Source organism: Corvus brachyrhynchos, unplaced genomic scaffold, assembly GCF_000691975.1.
Source record: "Corvus brachyrhynchos isolate BGI_N302 unplaced genomic scaffold, ASM69197v1 scaffold32, whole genome shotgun sequence".
Taxonomy (NCBI): domain Eukaryota; kingdom Metazoa; phylum Chordata; class Aves; order Passeriformes; family Corvidae; genus Corvus; species Corvus brachyrhynchos.
This window is the reverse complement of record NW_008237919.1, coordinates 12,162,504-12,182,985: the sequence shown is the minus strand read 5'-3', so window position 1 is coordinate 12,182,985 and position 20,482 is coordinate 12,162,504. Positions and strand designations below refer to the sequence as shown.

General features: G+C 37.7%; 1 protein-coding gene across 1 annotated transcript in view; it reads right to left on the bottom strand.

Annotated features, from left to right (window-relative positions):
- Positions 1-20,482, bottom strand: part of LGR5 (leucine rich repeat containing G protein-coupled receptor 5) — a 152,570-nt gene that overhangs the window by 8,851 nt on the left and 123,237 nt on the right. The window contains exons 6-16 of the mRNA XM_008632814.2: positions 17,266-17,481; positions 14,852-14,923; positions 12,419-12,487; positions 10,097-10,168; positions 9,209-9,280; positions 9,030-9,098; positions 8,826-8,897; positions 5,847-5,912; positions 5,579-5,650; positions 4,633-4,704; positions 2,616-2,741 (exon numbers count right to left, since the gene is read on the bottom strand). Of these exons, the coding sequence (XP_008631036.2) occupies positions 2,616-2,741; positions 4,633-4,704; positions 5,579-5,650; positions 5,847-5,912; positions 8,826-8,897; positions 9,030-9,098; positions 9,209-9,280; positions 10,097-10,168; positions 12,419-12,487; positions 14,852-14,923; positions 17,266-17,481 (978 nt within the window). The remainder of the gene's footprint in view (positions 1-2,615; positions 2,742-4,632; positions 4,705-5,578; positions 5,651-5,846; positions 5,913-8,825; positions 8,898-9,029; positions 9,099-9,208; positions 9,281-10,096; positions 10,169-12,418; positions 12,488-14,851; positions 14,924-17,265; positions 17,482-20,482) is intronic.

The window sequence follows — 20,482 nt, the reverse complement described above, 5'->3', positions numbered from 1 at the left end:
AAAAAAAAAAAAAAAAAAAAAAAAGAAGGAGCTCTCTGGAATACAGTGCTGAAGGCAGTCCTTTTTATGGCTGGTGCTTATTTGATGTGGGTGATTAGATTTGGACTTTGTCAAATTAAACTCTTAGAAATACTGGCAAACTTTATTTTTATATACTCCTTATCTTACTAATGATATCTGTATCCTTGATAATTTTTTTCCTCTAGCAAGGAATGCCTCTTTTTTCTGTTTTTAGATTAAGCAGCAGAGAACACAAGGTCGTGTCCTCCCTCACAAAGGTGTGGAGTTAATGGTGAACAGGAAGGCACAGTTATGATGAATGGAGCAAAGCACTGAGTTCTTTTCAGCGCTGAATCAAAGCATCAGATAAAGAAGGAAGGAGTGGCTGGCAGCCTGACTTTGCTTCCTCAAGGCTTGCTGTAATAGGCTGGGCTCAGCTCTGTAGAGTGTCCTAGTGCTACTGCTGATGATGGGGAAGGGGATGCTCAGCTCTTTGATGTGTCTGTATTGATGAATTTAGATGAGTAGGAAGTTTTTATACAGGAATTTGTCTTTAATGTAACCATTGGCTAGTTACAACAATTGCAAAGGGTGAAATTTCATTTTGTTTTAGATCTCTGTTCAAGTTTGGTGCTTTGTGCATTACCTGTGCAGTGATCCTGTGAAATCCTGACCTCATTTTGATTTACGGTAAAAGTCACACAGACTGTAGGTCAGGATTTTACCCTATTCTCTGCTGACTGGATATAATTTGTTCTTACAGATGTAATTGACTCTAGATATATTATTCATACTTTGAATAATTTTTTTAAAAGAATTAAGTTAGTTTGACACATCCTTGCTAACAATTGTTACACTGAAATACACTGTACTTTCATTTGAGCAATGTACACCATTTTACTGATGGGAAATTCATATAAAGTATAATTTTGAGAAAAGAATTAAAAAAATCTTAGTTATACATAATTCAGTTGAATAATGGATTTTTCTAGGATTACTGCAGCACCTCTTATGCCTCTAGGTCATGGTATATACATCATTACATACTTGCCAGGTTGGAAGTAATCCATTTTCTTGTGTGTACATTCTTTTAAAGAAACTTCAATTATTTTAGAATTGTCACCTGTCTTAGCATTTGGGCAAAGCCAGTGAGAGAAGAAAAAGTATGATATAAGCCCAGTCTCAACCAATCATGATTTTTATGGTACTTGCTCCTTGGCCTCTGAGACCTATCTCAAGATCTCTAATGTAAAAGAGACCACTAGTACCTTGAATGTTAACGTTATAGTTAACATAAAGTGCAACATTATCTTGCACTTGATGAAGTCATTGCCTAATCTCCTCTGTGACAAACTACCAATTTTGGGTTTATTAAGACTTTTAGGGCATTGTTTCCTAACCTTGGTACCATTTTTTGCAGCTCTTATCTCGGTTTGTATTAACGTGCCATCACAGAATTGTTCTAGGGTGGATCCCTCCAGTGCTGTACACAGAGCTTTAATCAGCTCCACACTTCTATTCATCATTCCCTTATTGATAACTCCAAACACTCCAGTCCTTGTCATTACTGGTCACATATTGAACTGTCTGCCTGCTAAGACTCTTGGGCCTTTTCCAGCGCAAAAGGCAAATCCAGTGAAAACATCATAAGGATGGACTCTCCATCTTTGGAGATACTCTAAAGCTGTCTGGATGTGGTCCCGAGCAACGGGCTCCAGGTGCCCCTGCCTGAGCAGGTGGTTGGAACAAGACAGCCTCAAAGGTCCCTTTCAACCTCAACCACTCTGTGATTTTGTAACTATGTGCACACTGTTTAGTTGTTTCATATTTTCTGATACCAAACTTTTTACAGTAAAACGTGATAAAATATATGTTGCACTTAGCATCTTCTAATTAAAATATAAAAATGAAAGGAGAGTTAGGGGACACTCCCAAATACCCTGAAGTCAGAGACAAAATCCTCTTTGCTGTAACCCTGAAATTAGTTCAGTTGGTTATAGCATGGTGCTAATAATGCCAAGGTCTTGGGTTCAATCCCCACATGGGCCATGGTCACCCAGTGACTGGCAGAGCTGCAAATGATCTTTAGAGGACGCTTCCTTCCCATATTGCAGAGGACCCGCAGAAATTATTAGTATCAAAATGTGTTAGTAATACTGGCAAAGTATTATCTGAATCTTAATCAAAAGATTACAGAAAAATCATGTTCAAACAAAAGAGGTCAAATCTTTTGGTCTTTCAGGAGTATATTCTTCCCTTGTATTTGCTGTGTTCTCATAACATATAATGGGAGTTCTGTAAGCACAGTCCAGTAGAAGAAGGACATATCACTAAGCTGCCAGTGATATTGTTTTAACAGCTTTTGAAACATATCACCAGGAAGCAGATGTGGCTTGTACTAAGCAAGTACTGGGGTTAATATTTCAAAACCTTCACAGTTTCTTCAGTTGAAAGTGAGCATAATAAAAGAAGTCTATCATTTTTATCATATTTGCTTTACTTTTAATGGCACAGATCAAAGACTGACAGTACGAAGTAACATGCGTTACACACTGACACACCTTCCATTGCACATGAACACAAATGTGGCTTATTAGTTTTAATGATATACTCACTTGAGTTCTGGAAAATTTTCAGATGTTATCAAACTTTGTAGGGCATGATTTCCTGTTAATTTTAAATGAGTTAAACCATGTAGCCCAGTCACAGGAAAAGACGACAAAAGGTTGGATGACACATCCCTGCGTAACAGCAAATAAAAATCAGCTTACAGTTTTCATTTTTTTTTCAGCACTAGAAGTGTCACATTGAAAAAACAGGTTAAAGTTTTCTAACTCAATAAAAAATGCCTGTATTAAACAGAGGCCCAGTGAACGCAGCAAAGCTGCAGCACTGCTCAGGAGTACTCACCTTTATGTCTAGCAGAAAGCTAACAGTAACATCTAGCAGTTGGTTGGGACTCTGTTCCCAGATTTTGACTCCATTCATACTGCCAGTTTTGAGACCAGCAAGTGAATTTAAAATCTTCTCACTTGACTGTTTGAACTCAAAGGAGCCAGAACAGCTTCCCACAATTTAAAAGGTTTAGTGGGATGCTACAGGGCATGGCTGCCCTGAAAGCTCCCCAAAGAGCAGGTCAGGTGTATGGGGAAGATGTGCGTTTCAGGAAAGGACAGGTCTGGGCTGGAGCAGAGGGAGATGACATTTCCAAGCTGAGGTTTGTCTGAGTGGCTGAGGGAAGACAGAGCAGATGAACACAGATACATAACTTGAGGAAAGTAAAACAGGTGAATGAAAAAGTGGTAAGTGATCAAGGAGATATTGCAAAGCTGTGAAAGAAGGGGAGTCCAGAGGTACTGTTTTCTACTTTGCGCTCTCTCACTCTCTCACTCTCTCTCCCATTTATTCAATGAGTCTTTTCAGTCCTCCTCAAAATTATCTACTCTGCAATATCCTAGATGGTCAACAGTCAAGGAGAAAGAAGTGGAGTCTGATGCAGTTGAAACGCTTTTAGGTCCGAGGCTGAACAGCAAAGTCTGGACTATATACTGAAATCTAAGGCCTAGGCATAAAATAAGGTATGTTGATGGACTGGGCTTCTACCTATCTGATTTAGTGTGTGTCTTGCACACAGCACCATTAAACACCAAAGGTGAAATTCAGGTCCTGGTGCAATGGTAAAAATGATTGAGTCAGACCAAGGTTAGAGACTAGCATTTCAGGAAACACTGGTACACCGTGTTACTGTCTGTGTGTTTGAGGGCTTTTTTCTTTAACCCTCTCTGACTGTCATATGTTATTGTCCAAAGCTACAATTTACTGCTCACCTCACAAGGTAGGTAAGCTCTCAGGAGGGCCCCAAAAGGGATATTATAGACAAAATTGTCTGTGTGGACATTTGTCAGTGCACCATTCAGAAAGCTTTGCACATCAACAGAAATGAATACCTCTCCAAATTTAGGCTTTTTAGCAGCTACCAAATTATCTGAGAGCAAATGCCCAGTATCATATCTTTGTGACAACCATACAGCACAATGACTTCAGAGGAATTTCTTTTCACATCTTCCCCATACAGCCAATGCCTCAGGGATTCATATTAAAAAAGCATTAAGTGACAGTTGGAAGAAAGAAAAAAATTAAGCACTGAGAAGTGCTTGTGAACAAGGCCTGCAAAAATGTCTGCTGATGTTTTGACCACTAACTGCTCTGGCTGCACTAACTAAAGAAGGAAAACTATTTCATCAAATGAGGAACAATGAAATAAAGATGCATTCTGGAAAAAGTTATTTGATTTTTAATCCAATTCCTGAGGCCTGAAACACAACTAACAGGAAATATTTCCCACTGCTAAAACAGACTAAACTGCTAACAAATTGAATAAAAAGAGGCAGATGCACTGATAATCTTCATGGACCCCAAATCATTACACAGTGTTGGATGCAGCTTTGCTGTAATACCTACATGAATTGGGGAAGTACAAGAAAGCAGACATTTAGATATGGATTCAAGAGACCAGATGATTAGAACAGAGAAACCCTTCATTTCTGCTGGGGCACCCAAGTTACTAGATTTTTGTATACTCTTGCAAGAAAAACGGAAAAATTTGAATGTATAAGATATACAAATACTTACAGTTTGATCAGAGATGGTAAAGAGGAGAAGGCATTGGGGTGAATAATTTTAATTTTGTTCCAAGCTAAATCCCTACAAGAAAAGTGAGTAGAAAATTACATACCCACTGAGTGAATATGGAAGTTTTCAAACACTTGATTAGGAGGCCTAAATATAAAAAAGGTATTAATTACATGCCAATATTTTCAATAAGCTCCTGCATACCTCACAGTGCAAAGTATTTTTTCCATTTTTTAATTGTTAGTCAGTTGTGGTGCTATTAAACTGACAACTTAAAATGTCTTAATGCTCACCACAGCCCAAGGCTTTTCAATCTCCTTCACTGCCTCTTAAGACAGCAGAAAGAAGGGTGGGTTATACGGACTAAGTCTTCTAAAATGTTCTCATGTGACTAAGAACACCAAAACCATGGTCAATAGGCTTAACTTCCTAATCTCAATTTTCACCGCCCCTGAAAAGTCAAAAAGACTGAGAGCAACTCTTAAAAAAATGTATGGGTTCAATTCTGCAAAAAGTTACAACCATGAGTAATTTCTTGACAAAATTACTCCTCTAGCACATGTGTCTGTGTGAAAACTGGAAACCTGCACGTGACTGGACTCTATGTCTTAAGATGCTGTTCTCTGTAAAAAGATTTCCCACTCCCTAGAGCTGATTATAACGTGAACCTGCCAACAGATACCAGCTCTGGCTCAGTAACTTTCTCCACCTCCATTAGAAACATTTAGAAGTAACAGTTTTTATGGCTATAAGCTTACATATTTTAATTCGTTGCTGCAGATGCTAAACTTCACAATGTTTGCTCTCCTTTCACAGTTATAAACTCAGGCAAAAGATCATAGCAAGAAAAAACTGAAATAAGGATCCTTTGGGGTACATCACGAGCAGACATTGTATACCCCATATTTTTGAGAACCTGTGTGAACGTCTGCTAGGGGGTACTCACAGAGACCGAAGAGCAGCCAGCTGCCGAAACGTGTCTGCTTTGATTTCAGCGATTTCATTGTGATGCAAGTCACTGAAACAGCAATAAGAATCTCCTCAGTTTCAAAGATACTTGGAGGGCACTTTGAGGTGTTTTAGATTGTGTTCATGATCCACTTCAGTAAAGTGTATCTGGGGTATGTCAAATCAGCCAGCAATAACCAAGTTAATTATACTCAAACACACATAGATGCTTCTTTTTAAGCTTCTTTGGGTGGTTTGACACTTACATTTTCTGGAGTTTTTTACATGCAGTAAAACAGGGTAAATCTTCCAGCAGGTTATAAGACAGATCCCTGAATTATACGAGAAACAAACAGATTAACATCAAAGGCATGTTAAAAGAAAAATAGCTTTCATTGTGTACTTTCATGGTCAATTAAAAATAATTTGTTTTTATCCACAGTCACAGAAGAATAGAAGTGTACAAACTCACTTATGTCTCATCTGTCACATTTTGATTTCTAACTGAAGAGGAGAGAGGAGGTGAAAAGGCAAGATACATTAACTCCATATCCACATTTGCAAATTCCTTGCATTGTCTGAAGATTTCCTGCCTGAATTGTAGAGCTCTGCTGAGTGTTTTACAGTAATGATATTGGCCATCTGGATTTATATCACAGACTTCATATTTATAATGTTTACATTTTGATAAATATTTAAACCATTTAAAATAATCTACTAAGCATATATACTCATATTTTTTCAAAGATCCTGTATTTTTCTGGTAAGAATCACAATCAGCTTCCCACTACACATTTAATTAAGCAGTATTGCCTCTGATCCTTAGACTGCTACATCTTAGAACTGAGGGAAATGGTCGAAAAAATATTGGAACTAACTTTGAAATCAATCACTACATGGGGGCAAAAAAAACCTTAAAAAGACTTGAGCCAAAACACAACAAATCACAGAATAACTGAAACATCTGGACTGATTTATAGTATAATATAACTAATCAAAACCAAGCTCAGGCAATTTGCAGAAACTGAAGGGGAAAAAAAAAATGAACCAAACACCAGCCCCCACCACCCAAGAGTCTCATCCAATATATATATATATATGTGTATGTGTGTGTGTGTGTGTGTGTTGCTCAGGGAAACCTAAATGGGAAATTTGCTTGTGAAAAGAATAGAGAAAAAAAGCTTATGCCTAGAATTAGAAAAAATGTCCTTTTTCACAGTTATCCAGTACTATCACATGAAAGAGTAATCACTTTTCACTTCTGAAATTCTTCTCACTTCTCCAATTCTCTAAAACTGGTTCATAACCACCTATTTAATTCCTTGGTAAAACTGTATTTTCACTGTTATTGTTCCAACAAGGGCATTTGGACTATTTTATATATGATTTGTGGAAGGAGCGCAAGTAATGACTGTGTGTGTCTTTAAGGTATTCTACTCTGATTTTACTCTGTGCAAAGGCAAACATCAACATGGTTCTGTTTTGGGAGGTTTTTTGTGTACAAAAAAAGGAGCACTGTGGTCCAAATCAGACATTACAGAGGAGGATTCAAGTGAGGTAGAAGCTTTCAGGCCAAGGTAAAGGATGTTTTGTATGTCTGGCAGACAGTGGCTATTCTGTCATCCACAGGTTTATCACTTAGGTCTTCTTAAAAATATGTTACCAGCTTGAATGTTGTACATACTGACACTCCCTCCTCACACACCGAAAAAACCCCTGAACTTGAGAGCAATCTCCCCTCAGTTTCTGTCAGAGTGCCAGGAAATATTTTACTTGTTTATTTTTAAGGTCTTTTTTCCCCACTTTCTTAATACATGAGGCTCTTGGCAGCAGCAGAGGGCATGTGGTTTTGTTTCCTGTGTTGAGGTGCATTCCCAGCTGTGCTGAGGGCAGTCTTTGGAGGACTGCTGGGACAGTGTTCTCACACACACCTTTACTGCAGGTGTGCACACATCCAGGAAGCCTCTGTGTACATTAATCCACACTTGGAAGTGTTGGTGGCTGGGTAGGATGCACACATTGCCTTTCAAAGCAGTGTTTGCACTTGTTGTGTTTGAGAGTGCATCTGAGCCAGGGACCCCCTGCAAGGTCTCAGTCTCCAAGCAACTCGTGGGTTCAGTGCACCATTATCCTCCATGGCACAGCCAAAACTGATGTGCAAACCGAAATGGGACTTGGCAGGCTTGTTCCAATCTGGCAGCAATGGGGAAAGAGCAGCCCCTGAGTACTTGAAATTGCTGATAAATCAGTTCCCTGATCTTTTAAGAATCAGCTGTAATAATATAGGGTAATACTCAAAAATAAAAAATGTGAATTTCCAATGTACAGTCCTACTCTACTATGAACTCTCTAAGTTATTAATTGCTATATTATTTGTTTGTCCTCTGTTTTGAGGTTATTTATTGTTTTTGAATGATACAGGACATACTTAAACTTAATTCTGTGGGTAGACTTTCTTCTGGCAGCAGACTCTGTGTTTTATCACTCTGGAAATGATTATATTGAGTCCATCAACTAAAACTTAATTTTTTCTGGAAATGTTCTTGACATTCACTCTGGTATTCAAATAATGCATTATAATTAGTGCTATTTCAATGTTGGCCAGAGAATTAATACCAAATACATTCCTAGTGATGTAATACATAGAGGAAAGTGCTCTTGGCTCATTCTCAAAGAAGTGGACACAATGATTACTTTCCTTAGTGATTAAGCAAACTCCAAGGAAATTTCCAAGTTAAAATAATATTGTATATTTAGCATATCAAATATGCCCAACTATGTCAAGGAATAGTTTATTAAAATTTCAGTCAGCTACTTATGTCTGGTTGGGAAAGAAACTAAAAGAGGAGCATAACTCATAACTGCAGTCCTTAGTTATATTTTCTATTCACTTCAATGAATTATTTGCCTTAGTGAGAAAAAAATTCCCAAAGTACTGTATGAGAGACAGAATGCATGAAAATAAGGTAGTTCTGTGTTTTTTCAAACAAAATCAAGAACCTTTTTATCCTTTCCTAAAAATACTCTAAGTAATCATCTTTCTCAACAATGTATGGGAAATCCTGATTGCTAGTGGGTTGTAAAGTTTTTAAATAACGCAGCGGCCAGCTCCCTGAGCTGAATTCCTAGGAAGTAATGTGATACACAGAAATAGCAGTAATCAGGTAATTTTGAAATCATAATAGTTTCATTTGTCTATTAATCTATTGCATTAATGTCATGTTAATAATCTTACTGAAACGTACAGCACTTGGAGATTAGGTAACTGGTCACAAGCTGATTTGGGGAGAGAGGTGATCTGTGCTCCTGTGAGTGTCCTGTTGAAAGAATTTATGAAAAAAAAGAACTTTTTAAAGATTGAAAAACAAAAAAAATTTTTAGGACTTTTTTTACAATAAGTAAGCATAGAAGGAAATAAAACAAATCAAAAATACATCTCTAGCACTTACAAACTCTCCAGACTTGTAGTCCCTGTCAGATCAGGAAACTCTGTTAACTGTGAAGCACCATTTAAGGTCCTAGAATTAAAAAAAAAAAAAAATTCAATAAAATTATGGTGATGGATGTGTGGGACAACTCTAATATTGCAATATAAAAAGACAACTAAAATAAAAAAGTAAACACATACAGAGTTCTTAGTTCTGGTAAGTGTTGAAAAGCAGATTTTCCAACGAGCTGGATAGGGTTATCATAAAAATGTCTGAAAAAAGAGGATAAAAAAACATTTAATGAAAAATATTTTAAAAGATTCTAAATATATTATATTGTTATACTATAAACAAATGAGTAAACTCTCTGTGATGAATCACAGACTCTGCCCCTCTGGTTGTAGCAGAGGTGAACTTCTGGGCTTTTCTCATCCTCTAATCTATATTCACCAGCCACATTTCACATTTTGAATATTCAAGTAGTCACTGTCTTCCTGTTTTAAAGCCAGAAGCTAGTCAACAAAATATTCCCTCTTCCTCACAGGTTTGCAAAGATAGAAATTCACATATGCAGAATTTTCCTATGATCTGAGACAAATTTAAGGATAGCACATGAAGAAGTCACTACTTCCCCTATTAGGAAGAGGTTCCTTTGCCCTTTTGAAGTCATGCTGCTTTTGCTCATAGAATATTACTCGAGATGAGTCATTATTTTTCTCACACTTATTTTGCAATTTCTTAATTTGAAGTTGTCCATTAAGTGCATTTTCATGTAAGATGATTGGAATTCAGTCCAGAGTCCACCAAGAGCAATTTTTACCAGCTTTTACATGGCCAGTAATGCTAAGAGATTTAGAAGAAACCATTTGAATAAAAGGTCAGAGCCAGAGACCACTACTTGTTTCCCTTAAACAGGGCACACGGACTGCCATTCTTTCCATGAAGCTGGAAAGATATGAGCTTGTAGGCTTGCATGGTGCTACAAAGTGTACTCACAAGAGAAGCTATTTGACAATTAGCTGCAAATATGATACTTAGTTCCATGTTCTCTAATACAAAGAGTCATTGAAAATATTCTTATCACTTACATTGTAATAAGTGATGGATTACCCACAAAAGCACGCTCAGGTATTGACTTGATGTTATTGCTATGAAATCCCCTACAAAAGAAAAAATTGATCATATGGTAAGGAAAAAAAAAAGAGAAGAAGAAAAGCAGCAAAATTGCTGAAATTCTGCACTTTTCTAAATGAACAAAACCATTCAGATGAAGCAAATTTCAAAATGGCATTTTAAAATTCAGAGTATATGCATGTATGTATATAGATATAATGTAAATATACACATGTACATGAGCTAACAACATTAATAGTTAGATATTAATAATTAAGTAGCTAACAATATATTTCCCCCTGTGCTTGTTAAACTGCAACTACTTCTTTTGCTGGATGGCACAAGTTTATCAAGTAAATTATTTATACACCATATTGTAATGTTGATCCCTGCACAACCACCTTCTTGTTGAGATATTTTAAATGCGGACACAAACAAAATGTAGTTGTGCTTGCTGGATAGGAAGCCAAATCTTTGTCTCATCATTAATTACTGGATTTCAATCATATGAGTAATTCTCCACTGTGAAAAACAAAAGGAACAACTAAGATTTCAAAAGAACAATGACGATTTGTGTGGGAAACTCCCATTAGTTCAGTCGGGTATGAAGAATGCTTCCCAGCTTAAATTTATGCATTACTAAGCCTCCAATTGTTCACTGATGCAAGCACGCTTGGCCATTACTTGAACAGGTCCCACATTATTGGTTTTACTTGTTTAGGCATTGAGCTACAGAGCAAGGCTTTACATCCCTACTTGCTTTGCATGCAGTAACAAGATGTAGATGCAGACTCTAAGCAGTAACAGCATCTCATGTAGAACCAGCAAACTGACTGGTTCTGAATGGGATTCCTTGCAAGGCAGAAAAACAAGGAAATGCCATGACTAGCTCAGAGAGCAGTATCTGCTACTATCTGTGGACAAAAAGGTCGCAGTTTGTGTTTTCAGCCCAGGCAGAAACTCTGAGAGAGACATGAGGTCCCACCCAGAAACACCCTTACTAAGGTGACCCTGCAATGAGCTGAGCCTCTGTGGGGCTGGGCTCCCATGTGGATCTGTGGAAGACATCCCATCCTTACAAGATCAGCTCCCAGGGCCCACACAAAGCACGGAACCACATGGTTTCATGATCTGTGCTGGATTTGGGATGTCAGGTTGCAATTTCAGCCCCCAAATGTTTCTTGCACATAGGAGCGTGGGTGGAACAGTTTGATCCTTGGAGGTGAAATCCTGTGGGGGCCAGCATGCAACCTCAGGCACATCAGGCACTTTGCTGGACCAAGCGCATTTGCCGCAAACTGAGTTATCCATTTGTGGCTACTGACTCCAGAGGTCATCGAAAAGGCAATCCCTTGAGGTCACTGGATTTCACATCAATTACTTTATGGCATAAACAGCAGTTGAGAACGTTTGGGCTGAGAGACTCACAGTCCCGCTACCGCTTCCAGAGCTGCATTCTGGCAACACTGGAGGTGCTGAGCAGGAGTCCACAGTGGCCAGGGGTCCCTGCTCTGGAAAAAATCTCAGGTAGCTACTTAAAATTGGTTTTTACATCAGTTTGTGATGTAGCAGGAGTACAACCGTGTCCAACTAGTATGTGATTACTTATTTTTGTCAAAAATCTATGCTGATAGTACCACTAACTTGGTAAATTAGTCAAATGGAAAGAATTCTGAAAACATGCACTGATGTATACATTATGTGTATGATGTATAAATATGATTTAATTACTTTTTATTTTTAATAATTCAACTGTTTTTCAAAATAAATTTGATTAATTTCATTTAATTGTTGATTTTCTTAATGCACACTATACCTGCGCATACAAAAGTGTTTTATTCACAACATTACAAAGAAGTGACTATACATATTGAAAAGAAATTGCTTTAATTTAATGGAAATGAGGGAGGGAAGTTAGTAAAATTTAATTAAACCTGACGGACTGGTTTAATAAGGATGCCATGCCTTCTTAGCTAGAAGACTATTGGATTGTTTGCAAAATCTAACTGTTATGTTTGGCACTAAAAGTGAATTAATTGTGTTTATTATTTATTGAATTCCAAAGAGGAAGTGCCTGGAAAAAACCTGCTGCACAAGGCAGTATAAAAATAAAAGTTGTCAGAACTTGAATGGTCTAAGTTGAACATTGAAAATTATTTTTTATGTATGTTGGCATGTTTATTAGTTTTTCCTAGGATATCAGTTTTTAAGGATTGCTGATAAAATCACCAGCATTAAAAAAAAAAATCACATACTAGACAAAACATCCTTCTTCCTAATATAAGCTCTGTACTTACAGTTCTTTTAGGTTTGTTAGTGTCCTGATAGCAGTGGGGAACTCGTCCAGACCGTTGTAATTTAAATCTCTGCGTAAAAATAAATTTTATTATTTCGGTTATGCACTGCATAACAGATAACATAGCATTGTTGGCATTTGTAATGAACTATCATCTTCTGTGCATTGAGTAAATACATACAGCAAAAAGACAGGAAATCCTCAAAAGCGTATGGATATTTTCCAAAAACCTTTATTTTAGAGCACATTATCATTCCTGTTTTTTATCAGCATTCTATTTTTAGTCACATTTTAGCTATTCTGTAATAAAGACAATGTACGTGAATTCAAGTACTACTAAGGGATTTTCTGTTTTATAAATTGCCCAAACTTTTCATTACATTAAAGTATTAATAGGGAAAAAGTCTTTCAAAAGAATATTCAATTACTTTGGTGAGCTGTGCTTTACATGCCTAATACATCTCTCTATAAAGATTTCTAACTGAATTGTTAAGACTTGTCAATAGTCAAGAGAATACTTCTAACCACACGAATTGTAAAAAGGTAGTGACCTCTGCTTTAACAAGTGCTCATCCTGCAGCAGAAATTAGATTTTATTCTGGTAGGCTGAATGGATTATAATCCTACTTCTGCCCTCAGCATGACATGTGTATCCTTTAGCATTTAGGAGATGGCTGAAACTAAAACTGAGGTATGCCAGTTTACTGTGGTGCTCTCTGGCAATGCTTTGTGAGGAAAACAGTCTGAAAAACTGGTGCAAAAGTCTTTTTAAACAGGCAAAACCCAAGCCACAGTTTACAATAGATTGAAATTGAAATAGTATCAGGCTGAAGTAATGCAGGCAGGAAACTGCTGTCTGAACTCAACAAGGCTTTCCTTCCTGCTTGTAAATCTCTCCTGCTTATTGACAAGAAGAGATTACAGGCATGTACGGTTTGGTTTTGCCCTCCAGTGATATGTGATTTCCAGACCTACGCCTCAATGCAAACAAATGATCTTAAAGCTGGCGTCCGTCATTTACACCAAGATCTCTTCAGATTATCTTGAGACTATCTGGGAACTGGTCTATACATTATGCAATTACTGTGCTTGAGGCAAGTGCTACACTGTCCTGTTGCAGGGAAATGGCTGCACCTACATTCATTCCCAGGTTTGTGACTGTCCTCTGTATTTTCATCTTGCTCATGCCAGGTGGCTGGGACTGGGCTTGCAATTATTTATTCCATTGTTCTGTTTTTCCCCATTTGTGACCAAGTGCCATGTGAATATCACTTAAATAAACAAACCAAACCATTAAATTTTCCTTCTTCCTTTCCTGTCCCCCTTTCCGGTGCTACACTAAGGGACTTCCCCTCAACTCACAGACTGCTAAAAGTCCAAACTGTAAAATTGCAATTCAGTGGCAAGGGATCAATGCAATCAAAACTGGGGATAAAAAAACCCAAGAAGCCCAAACCTTCTTGCTTCCTGATCTTAATAAAAGATGAAAGTGCTCAGTACACAGGTTTGTGGATGAGAAAGCAAATAGTCACTTTTAGACTAGCAATATCCATGTCTGAAACTATTTTTTTCTCATAACTGGGTTTTTAACCTCTGTCCTGGTTGGGTAAAACATCCAAAATCTCTAGAAATGATGCAGCTGACTGCAGCAGGTGCTGGGGGAAGCACACGCAAAGTTTTACTGTCCCTGTAGCATTTCTGGGGTCTGTGGGTGACTCTAGCAGACAACATCTGTATTTGACTAACTGTAGCAAAATACTTTCTGCTAACCATCAACACTGCGTTCCTGTTCGGCATTTTATGGAGAATATTTTTTGCTAGAAAACTCAAGAAATTCTGAATTGGTCTAAAAAGAATTACAGCAAAAACTTGAGGAAGTTTCAGTCTTTACCAGCGCTATTCTTTATCAGAGCTCTCTAAAGACAAAAACTTGTATACAACTGAAACATTTCTCTTCTCTCACTTGTAAAGCACATGCATAATTTGACTACCTAGAACTTTTGCTTTTTCCAGGTATAAAAAAATAAACCCATCTAATTTTATAACTCTCCTCTATGATAAGAGTTTCTTAACGTTAAAGCTTTTCACTGTGACAATTTCCCAATCTCGCTATTTGCTTTATTGATTGAACAAGACAAATAGTACTAAACTAGGCAATCGCAAGTTCATGAATAGTCACTTCTTTTTCAATGCTCAACACAGTTGAAAACTGTCTTTCAAACAATTTATCAATTAACAATGCTTATTAAAAAGGCAAACTAATTTTATAGTCAAAAATAGGATTTAGTACATAGAGTCATTGTGAACTATCACTTAGATCCTGTAGCGATTAGGCAAGCCAAACCCTGCATTTGGCTTTTGGGCTATTTTTATTCTTTCAGAATATTAATGAAAACACTCTAAAAAAGAAGAAACAAATAAGAGGTCAACTCACAATGTCTCTAGGCTGTGGAGCCCATCAAAGCATTTCTTTCCCAGGGAATAGATTCTATTGTTATGGAGATGTCTGCAGGGGAACATTAAGTACGCAGTCAGGAAAGCACACTGCACAAAGTGGACTAAAGCAAAACATTTTGATGGTTAAATCAAAAGAAACTTATTTTCAGGCATGCATTGATTATATGCAATCATGCTTTTGCAAGAGCATGTATAGAAGGCACCTCTACCACCCTCCACCCTTTCTCCCAATACCTCTCCACCCTTCGATTTGGTTTCACAGAGGGGATCTGTTTTAAAACCACCTAGATAGTTCAAAAGTGTTATACCCTGGAGTTCCAGGCTGGGGTTTGCATAATGAGTAGACATATTCAATGATAGCTAATTAGTTAATTAACATGTCTTAAAAACCATGTGTGGGGTGTGAGGTGTATATTTGGAAGATGTATATTTAGGGGGTGTTAAGGGTATGGCCCAAAAGAGCAGCCATAGAGGAGGTGGATAACACAGCAGACAGGTAAGGAGCATTAGGTGTGCAGAATGCAAAAAGACAAAAAGCCGTAACACAAAAAGTTGTAGCTTCCCCATGATGAGTAAACTAAGTAATCTTAGAAGCACTGTAACTTGCCTTTCTTTGAAATTATAAAAATTAGTAATGGCTTCCTAAAATATTTAGCAATTGAAAGTAATTTTATATATTTTAACCAATTCTGCCCCCTCACTCCCCACGACTCTGAATTCTGCCCGTTTTTGTCTTTTAGACTGACATGGAAAAAACACTCTGAGTAAAGCTCATTAATGTGAGTAGATTCAACTTGTAGCCACTTCAGGTCATTTAATTTAAAAAGTATGCCTTCTTCCCAGATTTTTCCTTTTATTTTGTCCTCAAAATCCTACACCTATAGTGGAGGGAAACCAAGGGAGTAGCTTTAAGAGAAAAGAAAGGCTGTGAATGAGTGGCTGCCAGGCCCCTTAAATATTTCATTCTACTCTGAAAATATTGTTAAAGATCAGAGGCTCTCTGACTGCTCTGCAGAACCTACAGAAATCGAGTCTACCTGTCCAGCAAAGGCAGGGATTCTGACAGCAATATGAAAATGTTCTGTGGGGTTTTCCTTCCCTAGGAAGAAACCTAATCAACTCTATTTTTAATGATTACTCTGACCTTTAATGCTTTAGTTAGTATGAAGAGTGCATTTTCAAATTCCATTTGGATCTTTAATTATAAAGATTTTAACCTGCTCCAATTGACCATGCACTTTTGCACTGTGTTGAAAATTTGCCAGACTGTATAGAGCAGCAACCCAGTGAAAGTGGAACCACACACAAAGATTTTGATGAGCCAAAAAGATCAGATGTTGCAGGTCATGAGGAATGATTCAATTATTAATCACTATAAAGCCCAGAAGATTAGAAATAAGCAAGGCAGACCTCAAATAAAGAAACCTAACTGAGCAGAAGCAAGCATGGCATGAAAGGAAATTATTTTCTCCTGCATTTCTTAACTGTCCTCTTACCACTGCATTTCTGGTGGGGATCTAGAGAACAATGTTCAAGACAGCCTTTGTCTTTTCCATTGTTGACATAAGCCTAGAAGGTCAATCAAATGACAAGTCCATCCATTCTTTAACTTGAATGGGTTGATACTTAATGTAAAGAGAAGGCAAAGGTTTTGCAGCACAAGTCAGCTGTTAACCCCCATTTTTGGGGCCCCATGTAAGCAAAGACAGTGACTATAACTGTCAATAAAGAACCCTGATGTGTGCCTGGTTCAGTGCTTACACTAGGGCTAGAGTATGCTAAAACATGTTAAGTGTCTTACATAAGACTATGGTTTCTGACAGCCTGTAAACCTCAAATATATAATTCTCTCTTTAATAATGCTAACATTTTCCAAAGCATCCTGAAGTTACTTCTCCAGCCAGTCTAGATTTTTTCCACTTGGTACATTCCCAGAAGATAAAAAGCTGAAACCATGTGCTTCATAGTATACCTTCCAGATTTTGGTGCCAGCTGTGCATGTTTCAGTTAGTTGAACCGGTATGCAAACATAACCAAATACAAAACTACATAGACTTTCTATGAAGGGAAATGCATATTTTTTCTACTGGATGGCATTCTTTCCACGTCCCCCAGAAAGATTTCCGTTCATTTCCTGTTTCTAATCTTCCCTCATTCAATCTTAGAGAGCACACAATTCATCCCTTCCTGTTTGTTTTGCTGACCAGATAAGGTGATTTTTTAATTCCCTTGAATATTTTTTTATTAAGATGGAAAATTTTGAGCTAGATCAAAACAAGTGGTTTAGCAAATGTTAGTCAAACTGTAGGAAGGTGCAATAAAATCTGTTTCTCCAAGAGGCCAAGCCCTGCAAAAACACATTGTGTTTAAAAAGCAATCAATAAAACTTACAGAACTACCAAACTGGAGAGGTTTCCAAAAGCATAGTCTGGTATGTAATGAATTTTATTCAGTGCCAATGTCATTGCCTGAAGTGCTGGTAAACTCCTAAAAGCTTGGACAGGAATTTCTGTCAAGGAATTATCGTCTAGCCACAGGTGTCTAAGGGAGACCAAGCCATTGAAGCAGTTGGGGGGTACATAGTTGATGTGGTTGGCATCCAGACGTCTAGGAGAAAAAGAAACAGAGAAAACTGACTTCAAGAAAAGAACAGCAGCTTTGCACAATGGCTATCAGAAGTTATCACCATAAACATAACCCCAAAGGATGGACATGGGTTGCCACTTCCAGTTTTCATTTCCTGGAGATTCTACATTTCCATCTTGCTTGCAGCCTCACCACTGAGATCTTGAATCATGTTTACATGTCTGCTTTTCAGCTGGGTCTGCACAGACACCTCTCCTTTGGGGCCATCAACTCACTGAGAGCACACACTGATAATTTTTGAGCAGTCTCTCTAAACACTGGGTATGACTTTGTTTCCCTTCCCAACTGTTTGAATGTATGGAACAAAAAAGTGCAAGAAACTCATCCAGAGATTCTCTTTCAGAACCTATAAATCACTGAGCTGCAAGATAATTTGGATTTCTATATGCTAAACACCCATTCCAAGACCCATAAATAGAACTCACTTCTGAGTCTCTGGAAGTTCCTGCTTTACCTTTTCGTAAATATTACAGAGTTACAGAATCACAGAATAAGCTGTGTTGGAAGGGACCCACAAGGATCATTGAGTCCTGCTCCTGGCCCTGCACAGGACTGCTCCCAAGAGTGACTCCATGTGCCCGAGAGCACTGTCCAAACGCTTCTTGAACTTGGTCAGGCTTGCTGCAGTGAACACTTCACTGGGGAGCCCGTTCCAGCGCAAATATTGTTTATTCTAATGATTCTAATGAGAACTGAAGTTCACATTTTTTAGTAGTGGAACATAATGTTTTTTACATTAGAGATTAGTGTTGCCAATGTGATTTATTTGTGTTGAGAAAGAAGTTACTGAATGCACTTTAGCTGCTGCAGAGCCAACAGAGGGAGCTCAACTGCACGCTGTACCTTTGCAGAATCTGCAGGTGATGCTTTGTTCTCACACTTGGGTAAGTAAGGATTAAATCTGCTGAAACTTTTTCAGATGTGGTGCTTCAAATATAATGCCATTTATTCACTGGCTTTTGCTTTTGCTGTGTTTTGCTTTTTCATTGTGATTCTTTCAGGGAAAGATTTAAAAGTGCACTTCAGATTTCTGAAACTTCGTGAAATATCCAGTTGGGCATATGGGCCCCGATACACTTTTTCTGCTTTTAATGTGTTGCAGTGACTTGTACCTTTTCCATAACATGAAAGCTGTGCTCTAAAAATTTTCATGAAATGTGTAGAGAGGAATAATTAAGTGAATGCTAAAACAGAAATAAATTTAAATAAATGTTTGAAAACACTACAGAACAAATAGCCGCACCCAGGGTACAAAGAAGTAGTTCTGTACAACCTAAATTTGGTCTGTTTGAGAGAAATGCAATACTCTTTGTGGTGGGCATACTAATCTCTTTATTTAAAGCTGCTTCCTCATTTACAGTCGTGTAAAATGTCAGGTCCATTCTATCTCCTGTTCCACGCTGGCCCTACCTACTGCATGAGAACAAATAATGACTGCTAAGGCTTCGTGCCAGGCTGGCAAATAACTGAGACAAGGTCAGTTGGAACAAATTTATAAGGTTCAGTGTCAAAGCCCTTGTACAATTAAATTTTCAGTATAATAACTGACATGTCAGGCAGCAGAGACAGAGCTTCCAAAATAACTCAATGGTCTGTCAACAAATGGGTAAGGCTGGAAATGTTTAGAAATACTCATGTTGTTCCTCCCCCTTTCCCCAGGCAACAACCATGTTATGCCTGTGTTTTCAAATAAGGTATAATTTTAATGAGTAGATGAGGTTTCTTTGTGTTCAGTCAGAAGTAAATTTCTTCCCTGGGTGATGCTGGTATGTAAACAAAGAAGTTACAGTTGCCTTAGTTTGACAGTTTCACTGATTAAAGAATGGAGGCTTTATTCAAACTACATGTGTTGCAGTACTGCAGTCAACATCTTGTTCAATAGGAAGCCTGCCTGCGCAGCCCTGATGTCCCCACTGACTCCACAGGAGTTACTCACAGGATGCCTGGCTGTGTGGAGAAGCCAACAGTCACTTGTTTGTATGTGACCCTGTGGCTGAAATGGCAGTATTTCTGCTGTCGTCAGTGAGACCAGGAATTTTATGTTACCAATATTTTGTAGCAAATGAAGGGACTGATTTTTTTTTTTAGTAGCTGAAGTTTCCAAATATAAACCCACCACTGGCTATGTAAACAAAACACACAGAACAGAAAGAAAAATAGAACTGTTGTACTGTAAATGAAATTCTAGATAGTTGAATTATTGTTTAAATAAAGCTTGGAAGAAACAAAAAAGCTGCAATGATTTGTGCTTCAGGTTCTGTAACTGGATTACGTATCCTGCAAGTAGTAGTAGAAGTGCACTGCCTCAAGTGCTCTTTTGTTATCTAATCTTTTTTAAATTTCCAAGCACCGTTTTCTCTCTTGCAGATATTAAAAGGTTTCAGTAGTGGTTATATTTCCTGTCATACTGCAGGTAATGCACACTGATGTATAAAACACTGATCAAAATCACCCTTTCCAGCCAATTGTTTTACATCTGTTGATCAAAGTTTTGGCACTTTCAGAACTAAACCCATTAACTCACACACATGACCCTATTTATAACTGAAAATATATATAGATAACATGTGGTGAGTTTGAAAGCTGCTATTATATTCCAGAGAGGGCTAATTTAGGGAAACAGAAATACTTCATCTCTTCTGATAGGCAGCATGTAAATAAAGCAGCCACTATGAAATTCACCATGAGCACACTTAAAATGTCTAAACCTTTCAAAGCAAATGCTTGAGCTGTGTGGACTGTAACCCACTAGAGCTTCCTGTGACACGCTGTGAATACTACGACCATGTGCACAAATCGTGAAAAGATATTGTTAATGTAGAATGAAAACTGGACTCGTTTACTGGTACAGACGAAGGGAGATGTTTGAAAAAGATTTGATTTGCATTTTTTAATCAATTTATTATGAATGGATCTAAGTTTCATGCCAGTAGTAGGTTTCTAAGGGAATATATATGTACTT